The following is a 19,567-nucleotide window of genomic DNA, read 5'->3' on the forward strand; positions in this document are numbered from 1 at the left end:
CGACACACGCCCAGCTCCAAGCTATTTTTGGAGCTGTAGTGTGGACGCTCCGTTACAGTTATGAGACAGACTAACTCTGTTGACCAACTTTATAATCCTGAACGTGACCAAGAGCTCCAGTCCCAGCTGTGTGCGTCACTTTTTAGTGTCCCCTGGTCTCCGTTGGGTTTTGAGATTCTTGCAGCATTTTGTATCTGTTTATGCCAGGGGTGTCAAACTCAAGGCCCGGGGGCCAAATCCAGCCCATGACTTCATTTGATGTGGCCCCACAAGAGCTTGCAAAAAATATAATATGTTTATTAATACGGTTACATGATTAGATTAGATAGAGTTTTATTGTCTCCCTTAGGAGAAATTTGTCTTGGGCATCGAGATAATACACATAAAAAACATTCAGGTCAATCAGTCATAGATACAGAACAGAGATCACATATATCACATGGCAAAGAAACAACAAGAAACATACAGGTACCGAACTTTCCCTATTGCACATACATAATCAAATTGCACTTTCCCTATTGCATTCATACTGTACATAATCAAATATTGCACTTTTCCCTATTGTATTTATACATAAATCAAATATTGCACTTTCCCCTATTGTATTCATACACAAATCAATATTGCACTTTCCCTATTTCACCTATGCATAGTGTCCGTCAAATTGCACATATCCCTATTGTGTCCATATTTACACACAATGCACTTTCCCTATTTAACCTTCTCGATTGCACACACTACACTGTAAACATTGCACCTCCCAACAACTCCTAACAGCATAATCACAGTTATTTCTGACTGTTCAGCAGCTTGATTGATAGCGGAACAAAGGAAAACTTATACCTGTTCAGTTTACAGTTTGGTAATCTATACCTTCTGCCCGAGGGCAGCAACTCAAACTCTCTATACAGGATGTGTTTGGGGTCGCATGTGATTTTACGGCCTTGCTTTCTCACCATCTCCTCAAATATGTCCTGAAGAGAGGATGGATGATTTACAGAAGCACGTTGCCCATAAACTACATGTCCCACAATGCATCTCAAATTAGACTTTTTTTAAATGTGACTTCCTTTTTTGGAATGTCACTTCCTTTTTTTTTTTAAATGTCACATCCATTTTTTAAATGTCACTTCCTTTTCTTTTTAAATGTCACTTCTGATTTTTGATTTTGACTTTTTTCCAGATTTTCTTTTTAAATCATTTTGTGACATTCTCACTGAAGAGACTTGCAATTATTTGCCCTAGACTTCTGCTTCCAGACGTAGTTAATTATGAAGTTATTACCCTATCAGATAATAATTCAATGCAGAGGCAATAATGTAATATAATACATTATTTTATATATAAAAATAAAGGGGTTGGCCCTTTGAGTGCAGCCATAATGCTGACATGGCCCGCAATTAAATTGAGTTTGACACCCCTGGTTTATGCAGTGCTTTAGTAAATGCTGCACATGTTTCGTCTAGTTGGGGAATGTTTTCTAAATGCTGCATGTGTTGTCAAGTTAGTTAAGATTTGATTTGTTTTTATATTTGCATCGTTTCTGCAGCTGCAACAAGTTTCTCATATTGGAAATGTTTTGAGCCTTTGTATCGCATTTACACCTGTCGGCCGCCACAACTGGCATGGATGGGTTGCACACTGCTGCCTTATTAAACATGCAACAGTAGAAGATATTATCATTTTTGTGTTACATTTGAAAGAAAATATGACAGGATTCCAAATAGATACAGTACACATACAAAAGGAAAAGTGATGGGTTAAGATCAGGGAGTAAATAAAGTCACATGTGAAGTTATTAGCAGTGATGAGTGGAAAAAGAAAGGACAGGAGTCACACAGTCAGATCAGGGACACACCTAAAGAGAGAAAGGGAAAACCTGAAGCTGCCCTTCATGAACAACATGACGTGTCAAATTCTATGTAGGAGCTTCTCAGATATGCAAGTGTATCAACACTGCAGTATGAAGATGAAGAACTCCAATAAACTCCACAGAGAGGGCAGCTTCAGGCTCTGTGGATCTCATGCAAATGCTTTTAAAGGGGAGATATTAGTGAGGACAGTACAGTGGTCGGACCAGCAGATGGCAATCTTCTCTTTCTTATAACCCTATGTTTGAGGATGTGCAGCCACTGCGCACGGTGGGGAGGGAATGTGTGGCTTGTTTGTTTTTGGAAAGATGTGACCTAATATGTCATAGTTCCTGAGAGAGAGATTCTCCATGGATGTGTGAGAGTGTGTGTCCGCAGGTGTGTTGTGTAACGCTGTGCAGAGACACATCCTTCATCTTGCTTCCCTCTCTGATCTCAGTGACTGCAGGCTGGTTTTGTGAATGCAGATTTTGCCCTAGATTTTGGGCTTTTCAAGAGGATGTCTCGGTTGAAAAACAGAATTACCGCAGAGCTAAATTCAGCAGGTCGACTACAAGGATAGGACTTCATTATTTGATTTGTTTTTTATCCTAATGCCATTCCGTTTTCAGAAACTGAAAAAATCCATACATGTAAATCCTCCTATTGTCTGTTCTATTTCTGGTGGAGGAAAGATAATCGTATTATTTGGTTAGTAGGATGAATTATGCAGGCTTCTGTTGTTAGAGAATGTTCAACAGTCAATGTGTTCAATAGTAACATTGTGTTAGGGTTAGGGATATATAAACACACGTTATAAATTGGGTGACTTATTTCTAAATGATGTAGAAAGAAAGAGACACCATCACTCAATAAATGTACAGATGTATTCTAGTTTAAAACGATTTGGTAATGATGTGCTTCATTTAAGAATTGACATGTAATGTTACATTTGTTCTTTACTTATAGTCTGCTACATTTCAATACAAATTATATTTTTCTACTGGGACTTTATTGTAACTGTATTGATAATATGTGGCTGTCTTTACTCTTTTTTCTGTTTTTTCAATTTGATCTTTGTACAATTTATTGCTATTTTTTACTTTAGTCAATAACTACTACTTCCTTAACTGTAAATGCTACATTTGTTCTTTACTTAAAGCGAACTACATTTCAGAGGGAAATATTAGTCTATTTAGACTTCTATTGCTCCACTACATTTATTTGTCAGGCATAATAACTATTCACAATACAATTGTTCAAACAAATATGGTCATCTAAAAAAGTGTATAATTAACAAATAAACAACCCAACAGTTTATGAAGTAGTGGAAAATAGCTTTGACCAGCCACATCATATATTGCTGTAATAATAAGCAATTCAAAGTATATCATGCTACTGTATAACTCTTTTACTCTACCTGTGTGTTTTTTTTACAGTCTATTGGTATTTTAATTTTAGTAAAGTATTTGTATTGACTTAAAGAAGTCACAGTTATCATATTACTTACACTGTTTTGTACAGGGTAAGTGTTTTACTGTAGTGCAGCGCATGGGGGCTGTTCAGTAGTGGTTACCAGGAGGTGGAAGTCCTGTGGTCATACAAAAGGGACTGACAGAATGTAAAACATAAGGACTTCATTTTATCAACTGATAAATACGTTCTTATGACTTTTCCTCCATGGTTAAGTTCTTTAATAAACACTTTACAGTTGTGTGTGTGTGTGTGTGTGTGTGTGTGTGTGTGTGTGTGTGTGTGTGTGTGTGTGTGTGTGTGTGTGTGTGTGTGTGTGTGTGTGTGTGTGTGTGTGTGTGTGTGTGTGTGTGTGTGTGTGTGTGTGTGTGTGTGTGTGTGTCTGTGTGTGTGTGTGTGTGTGTGTGTGTGTGTGTGTGTGTGTGTGTGTGTGTGTGTGTGTGTGTGTGTGTGTGTGTGTGTGTGTGTGTGTGTGTGCGTGCGCGTGTTGTCTCAGTGTGTGTTGTCTCAGTGTATGTGTGTGTTGTCTCAGTGTGTGTGTATTGTCTCAGTGTGTGTGTGTGTGTGTGTGTTGTCTTTGTGTGTGTGTGTGTGTGTGTGTGTGTGTGTGTGTGTGTGTGTGTGTGTGTGTGTGTGTGTGTGTGTGTGTGTGTGTGTGTGTGTGTGTGTGTGTGTGTGTGTGTGTGTGTGTGTGTGTGTGTGTGTGTGTGTGTGTGTGTGTGTGTGTTTCTGCTGCTCCTGGAAGTTCTGGTATTACCGGGATGACCCCGCCGGCCCGACTGCGGGTCGTGCGGAGCCAGTGGCGTGCGATCACATGCCAGCGGTGAGCTGAGCGGCTGGGGGGAGGGGGGTTGGGGGGGGGCGCAGCGGGGCACGGTAACCCCCCCGATGCCTCCCCTCCTTTATCCTGCTGTGTTGTAAACAACAAAGACAAGATGATTATTGGGAAACAGTCGGGAAGAAGAGCGGCAACATTCAACAAAGTAACATTTTGATTCAACATTCATCTTCTCATGGAGTTTTACTCCAGTGTGTAGGATTCAGCTGGATCTATTAGCAGACATGGAATAAAATGTTCATGTTTTTATTAGTTTAAATTCACCTAAAGAAATGCTATGTTTTCGTCATATCGGCATAGGTAGCTCCATGTTGCACTGCCATGATTCTACAGTTGTCTAGAATGAACAAACCAACTCTGGCTGTAGAAAGGGTGTCTTGTGTTTTACGTGACCTAAAGGCCACTGTAGCATCTTTACACTCTTGGAAAGGGAGGTGGGAGGGGTATTCGGTTGGCTGCATTCTGCTGCCTCAACACTAGATGACACTAAATCGTACACACTCTACGTTAAAAACTCCAAAGAAGATTGCTCTGGCCTCCTCTGCTTCTGAAAGGTCAAGCTGCAGCCCTTTGATAGGATTAGAGGAACATGTTTACACAGAGACCTGCTGATTTAAACTGTGCACCTCGAAATCAGGAATACACTGAATTAATTTAACACAGGAAACACTGTAAATGTAAGCTCTCTTGGCCGTTGACATCCACTGAGGTCAGAAGTCCAAGCTTTCCCCGAACTCTAAAACAAGGACTTCGTTTTTAGAGATTTTGTATCCAAAGTTTTCAATATTAATTTATGTTTCACAACTTCTTAGAACTCTCCACTATTCAATAAATAAAATCCTTGTGGAGGAATGCCAATCAATTGATTGATTTATGTTTGGTCCAATATAAACAAATGTTAAAAAGTCAGCTCGGTGTCCTCAATAGCTACGGCGTTAGTTACTTTGAAACATAGTTAGATTTATAAATGTATCTTCAATGCCTTGGTTAGTGCGCTACTATATATTTTTGGTGTATTAACACCACCCAGTGTCGATAACAAAATGAAAAAAAATGCAATCTGAATGTGTGCCAAGATACAGATAAAACGTTTTTGTAAATCCAGTGCTCTATAGAGCAGTTGTGAAAAATAGTATTTGTTTCACTTAAATTAACTTTATTATTAAAATACGAGTGAATATAAAATAGCCGTTTAGCTCACATACTGTAGTGCCGGTGGCCTATGTACTGAGGATAAGTCCCCATGTGGAGGACCTGCATCTTGAACTGGTGGTCCAATTCATATATTTAAAAAAACTAAGGCGAGATAAATGAGTGAAACTGCCAGTGATTCTTTGTTGAAGTTAAACGTGGCTAGATAAATCCATTTTGGCCTCTGACATTTACATAAATGGTTACAGTGTATATCGTACTGACCGGCCTAAAAAAGGTGGTGGCGTTGCCATTTATGTGAAAAATAAGTTTTGTGTAACTAATATGGTTTCCAAATCTGTTAGTAAACAGCTAGAATTTTTAGCCGTGAATATTGAGGTAACAAAGGGTCAACAGGTCATGGTGGTGGGCTGCTACAGGGCCCCTTCGGCTGTCAAGGACTCTTTATCGTCTTTGGCAAAACTGTTATCACAACTTTCCTACAAGGAAATAGTGCTGCTTGGTGATTTTAATTGGGACTGGTTAACTTCTGTGTCAGAGGATTTTAAAAACCTGTGTACCTCATTGAATTTTACCCAGATTATAGACAGTCCTACTCGCCCAAATATTAAGTCCCCAAATAAATCCTCCTTAATTGATCTAATTTTAACAAATGTTCCACATAAATACTCATCTGTGGGAGTATTTGCTAATGATGTGAGTGACCACTGTGTTGTGGCCACAATTAGGGACACTAAGGTCCAAAAGGTTAAACCACGTGTCATCACAAAGAGAGACAAAAAACACTTTGTGGAGCAGGGTTTTTTACATGATCTGTTTGATTTTGATTGGGGTAGAATCAATTTGTGTGCTGATGTAGAAACTGCATGGTCTTATTTATATCTTGGTTTTATGAAAATTATAGATAGACATGCACCTCTGCGTAAATTTAGAGTGAAGGGACGAAACAATCCCTGGTTTTCTGCTGAGCTGTCCAGTCTCCTTCATGAGAGAAATAATGCTTGGGCTAAGGCTAGGAAATCAGGCTCAGAGGTAGAATGGCTACGTTTTAGGCAGCTAAGAAATAGCTTCACATCTCAAATAAAAAGTGCTAAATCAAAGTACTATTTGTCGGTTACCACAGAAAACCTGAATAATCCTAGGACATTTTGGAAAGCCATAACATCGATTTCCACTGGTGATATCCCAAATGAGCTGCCTCCGTGCCTCACCACAGCATCTGGCTCTATATCAGACAGGGCTACTATGCTAAATTGCTTTAATGAGCATGTTGTGTCTTGTGGCTCTCTGTTTGGCTGTGTGGCTCCTGTGAACGCTCCAATCCTTGACTCTGAACAATGTGGTCTGGAAAACCCTTTCAGTTTTACTCCTTTAACTATTGGTATTGTTCATGAAGCATTATCCAAGTTAGATCCTAGGAAACCGGCTGGCCCGGACAACTTAGAACCTTTCTTTTTAAAGATAGCTGCAGATTTTATTGCTCCACCTCTTACTTCTCTTTTTAACCTCTCCCTCAGCACAAATACAATTCCAAAAGTATGGAAGTCTGCTTATGTCTTGCCTTTACTGAAAGGAGGGGAGGCAACTATTTTAAATAACTATAGGCCAATCTCTAAATTGTCAGTTCTGGCTAAGGTGCTCGAACGACTTGTGAGTGAACAGGTAAAGGAGTTTTTATGTATAAATGATATCCTGTCTAAACATCAGTCAGGATTCAGAAAGAAACACAGCACCATCACTGCGACAATGAAAGTGGTAAATGACATTACTACTATTTTAGATAATAAGCAGAGTTGTGCAGCTCTGTTTATTGACCTTTCCAAAGCATTTGACACAGTTGATCATCGCATTTTAAAGCAGAGGCTACTCAGTATTGGCATATCCAGCAATGCAGTGGGGTGGTTTGTGAACTACCTCTCTGAAAGGTCCCAATGTGTTCATTTTGATGGACTGTCTTCTGAGTGGTTAAACATTTCTAATGGTGTTCCTCAAGGTTCTGTTTTAGGTCCACTTTTATTCTCCATATATATTAACAGCGTAGGTGATAATGTGGATGAAGCTACTTTACATTTTTAATGCGGATGATACTGTGATGTATTGTGCAGGTCCCTCCATTCAGGAGGCTGTTGTTAAATTACAAGCTGTTTTTAACACTATTCAGACTCAGCTCTCTGAATTAAAGCTTCTTTTAAATGTGGATAAAACCAAGGTAATGCTCTTTTCAAAAGCTAAAAAGACACCAGAGCCTGTTTTAGATATTGTAACTACGCAAGGAACAAAACTTGAAGTTGTTGCCTGTTACAAATACCTTGGTATCTGGCTTGATGATTGTCTCTCTTTTAAACTTCATGTCAATAACCTGCTTAAAAAACTGAGGGTTAGGCTAGGGTTCTTTTTCAGAAACAAGTCCTGTTTCTCGCTTGAGGCCAGGAAAAGGCTAGTCACTGTGACCTTTTGACCTGTGCTGGACTATGGGGATTTGTTGTATATGAATGCACCTGCCAATTACCTGAGCAAATTGGATGCTGCGTATCACAGTGCTCTGAGATTTGTCACAAATTGTAAAGCGCTTACACATCACTGTACACTGTATACCAAGGCAGGTCTGCCATCACTCTCTGTACGGAGGCTCAGTCACTGGTACACGTTTATCTATAAAGCTTTGTTGGGTAAACTCCCGTATTATATCTGCTCTCTGATAACACAGAGAGTTGCAAGCAGCTATTGTCTGAGGTCACATGATGTAGTCTTGTTAGATGTGCCAAGAGCAAGGACTGTCTTAGGTAAGACAGCTTTTATGTGCACAGCTCCACTTGCTTGGAACAATCTTTAGCAAGAATTGAAACTTAGCAATCTCATTCCTCTGCATGTTTTTAAAGCTAGGGTAAATGAAATGCTTGCTGATACAATGGGCACTTGTAAATGTCTATAACTATGTATCCTGTAAATATAATGTATAATGTCCTTTATTGTTTTATGTTTCATGTGGAAACTATATGCTGCAGGTCTCCCTTGAAAAAGAGATCTATGATCTCAATGGGACCAATCTGGTTAAATAAAGGTTTGAAATGAAATGAAATGAATTTTCAACAGAACAACAAGCTAAGTGACCTACTGAGTCATGCTAACATGTAAGCTGATCGATACGGCAGCAGTCGATGGCTTCCCATCATTACAAACTGCGAGCCGTATTGAGCAGATCTAATGACCTTATGCTGGACCAGCTGATCAATAGAAGAATAATCCATGTTGATGCACACTCACACTTCTTGTGAAGCCCTCAGTATGACTGTCTCTCCTGGGTGCGATGTTTCATTTCTGACACACTGGCCGACTGAGTCATGACTAACAACAAAAGTTCTTCCAGCAGAAGTAAGAGGCCTATCTGGAGCAGAAGAATATGTTTCCATGCTATTCTTCTGAGTAGATATCATGTGGCTACCGGTTTGCTTTCCACAATAATACAAATCTACTGATTGTTATCAGCCAATAAAAGGGTTTCGGAGGTTATCAGCCTAATATGGGTGAGAAGCATAGGCGGATTTTGCGGGGGGGCTGAAATATGTTACAGCATTACTACGTCGAAAACAGTTCCAATACAAATATTTCGTATATTAATATTTTAATAAGGTAAGATAAGACACTGGTTAATAATATTGTAGCGTGTTCACGTAACCAAGGGATATAGTAGTTATCAAATAAGTATAAGATGTGCACAGTTATGATACGTTTTACAGTTATGAAATGCACTGTTGTTGGGTTATGGCTAGAAAGGATCCGTCTTGTGTAAAACTCTCGCAAGAGATGTTTACGTTTGGCAGGCAGCCTTTCAGTTACGATCGTTAACATCAGTGGGCCACAGCAAATGATGGTGAGAAGCTAAACTATCACATTACAGTGAGTGTGATTGTTGAAATAGCGTGTTAGTGGTCTTGCTGTTCAAAGAAGAATGACAACACTGTAGATCACCAACACTAGGCTATGGTTTATTTCTTATTCACAGGCAAGTCAACGTTGTCGCAGTAAAAGTCCCAAGATAGCTCCTGGTGCAATAAAATGTTCCCTTTCAGTGTTTTACTATTCTGTCTGATGTTTCTCTATTCTTGCTGCTGCATTAATGTGTATGTTGCATGTTACCGCTGCAGATGTGTTTTGGAGCCGCTCCGATTACAACGAGAGTTACAACGAGAACGTGACGTCATATTTACACAAGACGGATCTTTTCTTGCCACAACCCTGTTGTTGGGGGAGAAAACCACCCGTTATGTGTGTGTGTGTGTGTGTGTGTGTGTGTGTGTGTGTGTGTGTGTGTGTGTGTGTGTGTGTGTGTGTGTGTGTGTGTGTGTGTGTGTGTGTGTGTGTGTGTGTGTGTGTGTGTGTGTGTGTGTGTGTGTGTGTGTGTGTGGTGTGTGTGTGTGTGTGTGTGTGTGTGTGTGTGTGTGTGTGTGTGTGTGTGTGTGTGTGTGTGTGTGTGTGTGTGTGTGTGTACGGCGGGCATGAGGCGTGCTGTGTTCGTATGTGGAAAAGTCATACTCAGTGCGGTGAGCGCTTGCTTACTGTATCCATAGCACCCTACGCAATAGTTGGGACTGTGTACTGACGTCAATAAAAAAGGTTTGCCCCCCCAAGCGCAAATGTCAAACTCTGCCTATGGGGGGACGGGGCCTGCTCACTCAACCAGTAAATGTATCATGGATTCAGATGTTTAATAACTTAAAGATGCCCTTTTTGGGGGTGGAGGCACGGCAGTTCCTTTTTTCTCTTTAGTAATGTGTTATACAGTGTATAGCTCTTTATGCATGTAATTGATGGTCTGCAAAGGCTAACATCTCAAAGTTCTCTTTGAGATTTTCCCCACATGAACCCCCTGCATTGGACTCCTTTGTTTTCTGTTTCCTCAGTACTGCACAGTTCATGATGAAATCTGGTGATTCAGTCACAACCTATAAGTAGACTTTGTTCCTTGTGGCTTTGTTATGTTTGAAACAGAAATGTAGCGACTAATGTGGACCTGTTGTAGAAGTTGAGTTCTAGCGTCGGCTAAGTCGCTAGCTAGCGCTATTATGTTAAAACTGTTGTGCTTATAGACTGTCCATAGCCGCGTTCACACTGCGGTACTTTTCCCACAAAGGTTCATGCGAACTTAGTTCATGATCGCGTTCACACCAAAAAGAGCCGGTACTAAAAGTAGTTCATGCGAACCTTTTTACCCGCTCGAAAGTCCCTGCTCTCTAGCAGGGACTTTGAGCGGCTCTTTTTTGAGAAAAGAGCTATATTTCTGATTGGCTGGGCGAATTGCAAACCACGCCCCGTAAAACTCCCAAAAAGTTTTGTGAAGCCGCCATTTTATTATCCTCGCATTAGCATTATTAGCATTAGCATTAGCCCAGCGCAGAAACGCAGAGAGACTAATTTATGGCAACACAAAATAAAACATGGGAGCGGTGGAGATGAGGAGGTGTCGGCGTTCAGGCGATTTACTCAGAAGGCTTCAGTAGAAGCTGCTGGGACTCCCAGCAGCTTCTACTGCAGCCAGTCCCCAACTCCGGGGACTTCCAGCCGGGGACTTTGGGCGGCAGTATACGCCGTGAAGTGGTTTGCGGCCTGCCAGTAAACCCAAAGCAGAAGAAGAAGAAGTGACGTCAGCGGCTTCATTTGCCTAATCCACCCCCAGGGACTTTTTCCGGTGTGAACGCGATCTGTACTTAGTTCATGCGAACTAAAGAGTTCGCATGAACTAAGTTCGCATGAACTAAGTTCGCATGAACCTTTGTGGGAAAAGTACCGCAGTGTGAACGCGGCTCATTACATTTCCTAAAATAGCTGCTGCAGCACAGACATTATGAGAAAAATATCGCACTTTTTGAACATTAAAGTATCTAAACATGTCACAGTAAAAGGCACACAATACAAATATGAACCTGAAAATAAGCAGAATATATCTCTTAATTTTGAAGAAATAAGACAAGACAACACTGACCTAGCAACTGTAGTAGTTATGGCAAGAGAAAAGGTAGAAGTCAGGGGACATATAAAGAGTGAAAAACTCCATAAAGATGTCAGAGTTGATGGGTTTGAAAAAAACAAAGGACTAAAACTCAAGAGACCAGCATTCTATGAGAAATATGGTTCCTTGATGGGAGCCAGAATTGTTTTAATGGCTCTGTCCTTTCCAAGAGCCGGTAAAGACAAAGGTTTTTGCTCCTCTGCTCTATCGACCCTCACCTCTTTTCTCTCTCTGTCTCTATGTGTGTTGCTGCCAGTCTCTCTTGCCTTTGACCAAACTGACTTCTTGGAATATTCACATCATTCAAAAAAACATAATCACTGCTTTGCCATGCTTCCATCTTCCGTCTGAATTCGGCAATGCTGATGTTGAGTAAATGATCCATTATTTTCTTATTTACCAATCCCCCTCTGAACTTCCCAATTTACATTTTCATTTAAGAGTTTTAAGCAACTCACCTCACATAGATATCGATGTTTTGAAAGTTTAGGAGGAAATAAGTCATTTCAAGCAATAATCCTACTCCTTTTGTTGCTTTTATGTGAAGTTCTCTCCACCATTTATATATTTTTCTGCAACCGGTGGCTCTCAAAAATTCAAGGGCTTCCTGATACAGACACGACCTGTTGCTCAGGTAATGGATAAATGGACTGGAACAAGCGGCCTTTTTGAAACCACACAATGCCTGCTCTCTGTTCTGTTTCGCTTCTCTGTTTGTTCTCCAATCATCTTAAATGAGCTTTTATCTGTTCATAGTCACAGCCGTTATAATGAATTAATTAATTTCTTTTCTGCTTGTAAACAAGCATATAGTCTTATTATAAGCCATATAGCAAGTATGCACACAGATATCTGTCTCAATAAACCAAACTATTTCAGAGTCATTCCTCCTGAACACACTATTCAGGGAGGGTTAACCACGGGACACACACACATAAATAAAGCAGATGCACTGACCATGTCTGAGTCGGCCCTCGCTGCTCCGGCAGCAGGGGCTTCTCCTCCGTTAACTGCTGCTCCTTCACCCCGCCATTCTGGACAGCAACCTGCAATCAACGCACGCGCACACACACACACACACACACACACACACCACACACACACACCACACACACACACACACCACACACACACACACATCTAAGGTTGCACTATGGTTTCATCATGCAGAATACTGTATGCATTTGACATTCATAAACAAAATGACTTCGCATTGCTATCAGAGTGTTACATGACGACGGCCGTTCAGCTCCATATGAATGGAATGAACCAGTTCATTATGGAACAATTCCACAAATCCACATTGTGAAATAATGGAAGGACTCAGATTGAAACTGAAACAATCTGAGCAGCTGATAGATGAGGAACTGATTGAAAACAAAGATGGAATCGAGATGGCATATATATTTTCCCTGCAACCTACCCCCGGATTTATTGGAAGATGTATCGGTGAAAGAGGATAAAAACATCCAAAGCTACAGAACATATCAGAATGTACAACACAGTCTCACGGCATTTCGTGTTATAGTCACGACATCTAATCTATTGATTCATGTTCACCAACACGATTTTCCCCTTTTTTTCGTGTCACACGGAGCGATTATAAAAGCAAAGTATTTCTATTGGTAGTATGTTTCATGCCTGCAGCACGTCTTTTTGTCCGGTCGGGTCTTGGAAGACTGGAAGCTGTGGGGTTCATAAAAACATTTTCTTACTCAATATCAAGCCACGATTATTGTTTTTTATTTAAATCATATAATGTCAGACTTTTTTTGCCGTCCGTGAGGAAAAGAAATGGGGCTCAGAGCCTCAGAATACTGAAATCTTTCCTTCTAATTTGTTATTCTTTTCTAAATTACACACTGTTATTTACTCACCAATAACACACAATTATCCTTGTTGTTATTATTGTTTAATTCTATAATATCGGGCTTTTTTGCCGTCCGTCAGGAACAGAATTTCAAAATAAAGTCACCGGTTACAGACGTAGGCGATACACACCCACTGAACTGATTACTCAAAATCCTAAGCTATGGTTGAAGCTCGGTAATTGGATGTTTTAGCCGCAGTGCATGTTGGGATATGGTGTTTATGCGATATGAAATAACTTTCAACAGAATTTCGTTGCCATGCAACAGCTTGGGGTGAAAACATTATTTCCGGTCTCAAAGTTTGCATAGTAATCTGCAGTACTCATCAACAAAAAACATCAGTTTTTCCTTATATATATATATATTTATTTATTTCAAATATGAAATGTTACCAATATACTCACGGACCACTGGGGGCACTCACGGACCACCAGTGGTCCGCGGACCACACTTTGAGAAGCACTGCCTTAAAGGGCTGCACCATTTACTCATAGAAGCTGGGTTACAGTAGGTAACCTCAGTGCCCACCAATTAATCTCCGCAGCTGCTTCTCATTCATCCTGATCATCTACTCATTAACACCTGCTTATTAACCCGGTCTCCTCATCCAGTCTTCAACAGTTCGTCGTAAAGATTACACTGGTAAACGTATTGCTTTCTAGCCTAGCCTGACTCAACTCTGGAATCAGTGTTTTGTCTTACCTGTTTGTCTCTCTATTCAGAACCCATCATCACCTCTTCCGCTAGCCACGTCCAGCCACTTCCTCGTCGGATTCATCTGCTCTCCACGCAACCAGCTCCAGCCTGCTCGCTCCCCTCAGCTCTAAAACCCCTGCTCGCCACACTCCTGTCCGGTAGGACAAACTCTAACTCCAGCTCCAACCTACTCGCTCTCGGGAGCGTAAAGACACAGGCTCAACCCACCTTTCATCTGCCTGGCAATAATCCCCCGCTCACTCCGGAGCCTCGGCTGAGGTTCTCCATTCCCTCGCTTTTTTATCCCCTTTCCTGGCCTATATTAACAACAGTTAGTATCCCCTGTCACGATTTGAAATTAAAACCTTTTGCGGCAAACTCCTGTTTTTCTGTCCGTGTTTGTATTGTGGGTTCAGTCCTGAAAAGCGATCACGGAGCTTAACACTAATAGCCTATACAGTTATGGATATTCTAAAGTTATTGTCATCGAAGCAGGCGCCACAAGCTGCAGCAGCTGACAACAATGTCATCACCAGCAGTCAAGAAATGGATGATGTTTCAGGTTTGTTAATCTAATGGTGATATCTGCACTCTGGCTGACTGAGTAAGAAGTGAAAAAGAGTGATGTAACGTTAATGTTATAGCTTGTAAACATGGAGTAACCACACTAACGGCCCTTTCATACAGCGGCGTGCGTTGACGCTTGCCGGCGGGCGTGTGTGATACTCGACCAACAACCAATCAGATGAATCTCCCGCCCCTGACACACAAGCAGCGGTTTTGATTGTCTAGAGCTTGTACTGGCATATGATTCGATTGGCTGACGCTTCTGCCGAGGCGTCAAAAGTTGAACATTGCTCAACTTTTGCAGCGAGCCACGCCAGCAACGCTCCGCGTCGCTTCCCACAATGCAGTTCGGCAAAAGTGACGTCACCCCATTCAAAGTGAATGGGCAGAAGCGTTGGAAGCTTCAACGCACGCCGCTGTGTGGACGGGCCGTAAGTATACCCTTATATGTTAGTATGTATACAGAACATGACTAAAAATTATCCTAAGATGTAACGTTAACCGTCTACTTTTAAGACACTAAAATAACGTATTCCAATTTGTATTTTGTTTCGCGTGTGGAATTATACCGGCTCTCGTTTCAGTACACATAAGAACAGAACTGACAGGCAACCCTCTGAATCAGACTCCGATTGGCTGTGACTGCATCCACTCAGAGTGTCCGATTCAGAAACGTGACTCTTACACTCTTTACGTCACAAACAAAGATGGTGGATGAGAATAGATCTATAAAACGATAAGCAATGCGCCAGAATCAAAGTGAGACTATCCGCATCCTTTAAAACTCTACGCACATTCGTTTCACCTTAATAAGTAAACGACTATTTGAGTGAGTTAAGGCATTAGTTTGCTTCATTAAAGGGTGTTAATGAATAAGTGTTCTCCAGTGCCTTTTGTCCGCTTTAAGGTGTTATTAAGGGAGGGTTAATGTTGCTTTCAAAGTGCACCAGATTGATGCGTTCAACTTCAATATTAAAAAAAAATCTTCCCGGGGCAGCATGCCCCTGGACCCCCCAAGAGGAGGCGACGACCCCCCTAAAGGATGTTCGGTCCACCCCCCACTTATACAAAATAGCACTGTACCCCTGCACCCCCCCCCAACCCAACGACTCCTGGGCTAAGCCCTGGATCTCCTACAATCCTAAATCCGCCACTGGTCCCGATACTCAGAATGTTAAGGCTTCAAGTTGTTGTTTAAAGGTCACCTATAATGCTATTTTTAGGCAATAGCATAGGTCTCAGATATATACAAATATATAAAAACATGTCTATGAAGTATTTTGCTCAAAATACCAAACAGATCACCCTTTCTAGCCCTCTATTTTACCCCTGTTACGAAAGTGCTGGTTCTGGGTATAAAGCTTTAAAAAAAAGAAGAGGGGGCGGAGCTTATGCCTGCTTATGTGGGAGGTTTCTACCTATGGTTTCTACCAGCAGAGACTGCGGTGATGAAACGCCATATCATGTTCCAAACCACATCAAGGTTGTTATTTCTGAAACAGTATGGAGCTCAAATGCTTTCTCTCTCGCGGGTGTTTCACAAGGTGAGTTCCTTTTTATATCTGGCTTTTTTACACATATTCTCAGTACAAGTTAGCTCTGAGTGTTAGCGATGCTTGCTAATGTAAACAAAGACCATATTACAAAACAGTGGGGCATTGTTTCTGATAGCAACTTTCTCATAGTGCCGTGGGTCCGCATTGCCGATATTACGTCATATCGGAGGCAAATCTGGATCAGCTCCGTTGTACCCCCGTTTTTCTCTTGAGAGGGTTTTATTTTCTGACAGTGCGTGAGTTCCCTGACACACTGGGACACATATCTACGTATAAAAGACATCAAAAAGGGCATTTTGCATGATAGGTCCCCTTTAACATTAATTTCCTAATTAATGTAAAGTTTTAGATGGATGGAGGTGATAATTTAACTGACCCACATATTGTCAGGGCTTGTCATATCAACACACACACCTATACAGTATCCTCCCTTTCCTCTCTGTCTCTCCTCATTTGCCCCCTCTGTTGTCTCTCCTTTCTCTGGCAGCACATTCTGTGGTTTTATCTGACACCCTTGAAGAGACAAAGCCCAGAGACCACTAACAATCACTCCCAGCAACTGATGAAGTGTGTTTGTGTGTGTGACGCCATAGTGTACAAGTCACCACTCACTAAGGGAACATCCACCAAAGGACATTATCCACATTACAGTACAGATATTAAAAGTAAAGCTCCTCTTGTCAGAACTAATATATGACGTCTTTGTGACCAGATATAGAGTTGGCCAAAGTAAAATGAGCTGCAAATCACAATGGTGCACATAGCTTTAAAGAAGATAAGACTCAAATCAAACTGAGAGCTTTGCTAAGGCATCCAATGCCTTCTTAAATATCCAACATTAAGATTTCGATGTAAACATGGATGGATTTTTGGATGCTGAATGGCTCTCCAGCTGCTAAACTCGTGTTAAGTACTTATCGCTAGCTGTTTACAGTTTTTATTTAAATAGCTGTCTGCTGTGAAAATGACAAACAAGGCAGATGTGAGGCTGAACCAAAACAGTAAAACAATGAACTGTAAGATTCTAAAACGCTTTGTAGAGCTGAGTGAAACTGCAGGGTGTGTTATAATACTCTGTGCATTAATTGCTATGAGCGATCCTATGAGTATAGTTTCCTCGCTGTTGTACACGATGAATGTATGCACATGTGTCAGGTACCACTCATCACAAACTGTGTTTACAGCAGTTAAGGTCATTTATCATTATGGTGTATGATCATTAACCAAATACTGTTTTTTTTTTGTTTTCTTCTTGCTTTCCAGGTCATACGAGGTAGATCAACTGAGACACTGATTTATTTTATATTATGGTGCTTGTAAAATAATTGGGTACCACTCTACAATAAGACTGCCCTTATAAAGGATTCATAAAGAGTCCATAATTAGGTTATTAATTAGGTTGTAAACACTTTATTAATCATTAAGAACCATTTATAAACCAGTTCTAACATAGTTTTCATACGTCAACACAGGCTCACTATTTGGCAAGATGACTAAGCCTTATATTGGCTACTTAGCGAGAATCAACTCAGTGAACAACAGATACCAAGGATGCTGGCTGATGAAGAAGACGAAGTAAGCTAAGTAGCCAATATAAGGCTTAGTCATCTTGCCAAATAGTGAGCCCACATTTATCTGTACTGCTAAGCCTTATATTGGCTACTTAGCTTACTTCGTCTTCTTCATCAGCCAGCATCCTTGGTATCTGTTGTTCACTCTTATGACCATTTATTTAGGAGTTACTACCATTGCTAACTGCCAAAAGGGAGCCTTATTGTAAAGTGTAAAACACATTCCCATTTATTAATGAGTTACTACCGTTTATAATAAGGGCTCACTATTGGCAAGCAACCGGTCCCAGTTGCCCTGTTTATCTCATGTCTTATGAAAGCTTATTAATGATTTATAAAGTGTTCACAACCTAATTAATTAATTACAAACTATTCGTAAACCCTTTATAAGGGTAGTCGTATTGTAAAGTGGTACCAGTAATTGTGTTAACTGTCATCTTCTACACAGACTTTAACCTCTAACAGAATGAACTATGTGACACCAGCTCACCGACCAACTACAGTCATGTGTTTGTTAGCATGTGTTGCTTCGCTACATTGTTTCTTGGTTATTGTTGTACACAATCCAGACATGAGATCCACCTATACATGTGTTGTACATTTGCAATCAATGCACACACACACACACACACACACACACACACACACACACACACACCACACACACACACACACACACACACACACACACACACACACACACACACACAAACACACACACACACACACACACACAACACACACACACACACACACACACACAACACACACACACACACACACACACGTTGTGGTTATAGCGTTAAAGGTCACCTTATGCAAAATCCACTTCTTCGTCTCCTCTACATCAACATGTGTCCCCTCTTCTTCATGTCTCTTCTACATCAACATGTGTCCCTCTTCTTCATGTCTCTTGTACATCAACATGGTCCCCTCTTCTTCATGTCTCTTGTACATCAACATGTGTCCCTCTCTTCATGTCTCCTCTACATCAACATGTGTCCCCTCTTCTTCATGTCTCTTCTACATCAACATGTGTCCCCTCTTCTTCATGTCTCTTGTACATCAACATGTGTCCCCTCTTCTTCATGTCTCTTGTACATCAACATGTGTCCCCTCTTCTTCATGTCCTCTACATCAACATGTGTCCCCTCTTCTTCATGTCTCCTCTACATCAACATGTGTCCCCTCTTCTTCATGTCTCTTCTACATCAACATGTGTCCCCTCTTCTTCATGTCTCTTCTACATCAACATGTGTCCCCTCTTCTTCATGTCTCTTCTACATCAACATGTGTCCCTCTTCTTCATGTCTCTTCTACATCAACATGTGTCCCCTCTGTGGAAAGAGACTCTGAAAGTTTCAGGAACAAAGATTCTCTCTCTTTTTGATCCATTTCTATAAAAACCTTTCTGAAAATGAGCTGATCAGATTTTGGACACTTGATGATGTCATAACGATGTTTTGGCTTGTGTAACCATTAGCCAATCAGCAACCAAGGTAATACTGGCTTTACAAATGAGTATGACTCATTTAAAGCAAGTCAGTAAGAGAATGGATTATTTCCACCGGGTCTGCGGCTCTTGACTTTTCATTTTCATCTGTTAAATCTCTGCTCGTCTCTCCGTCTCTGCTTCTTTTGATGTTTTTTCCAAACTCTTCTACTTACGCCTCTCCTTCTCTCAGCATCTCAACTCTCTTTCTTCTCTCCACTGCAGCATCTGTCTCTGTTCTAACCCTCTCTGTCACTATAATCCTCCCATATCTGTCATCCTTGTTTGATCCTGTTCTCGCCATCCACTTTCACTCTGGCATGCTTATGCAAGACAGCCGCTTGTGAAATCAATTACCATTTCATTACACCGCTATATTTGGCTTCATGACACCACTGCTGCTCTGGAACGATACGTGTGCTGTCCACTTCTGATTGAATGCTTCGTCTGGTGCTTCACTTTGAATCTATGCATGGAGAAATTATTGTATTTTC

At 40.9% G+C, this 19,567-nt stretch overlaps 1 protein-coding gene across 1 annotated transcript in view; it reads right to left on the bottom strand.

The window, feature by feature from the left end:
* Positions 1–19,567, bottom strand: part of ndrg4 (NDRG family member 4) — a 107,222-nt gene that overhangs the window by 64,270 nt on the left and 23,385 nt on the right. The window contains 4 exon segments of the mRNA XM_034085399.2: positions 4,081–4,233; positions 12,278–12,291; positions 12,294–12,344; positions 12,347–12,366. Coding sequence (XP_033941290.1) covers positions 4,081–4,233; positions 12,278–12,291; positions 12,294–12,344; positions 12,347–12,366 — 238 coding nt within the window.

This window comes from Pseudochaenichthys georgianus, chromosome 6 (assembly GCF_902827115.2).
Source record: "Pseudochaenichthys georgianus chromosome 6, fPseGeo1.2, whole genome shotgun sequence".
Taxonomy (NCBI): domain Eukaryota; kingdom Metazoa; phylum Chordata; class Actinopteri; order Perciformes; family Channichthyidae; genus Pseudochaenichthys; species Pseudochaenichthys georgianus.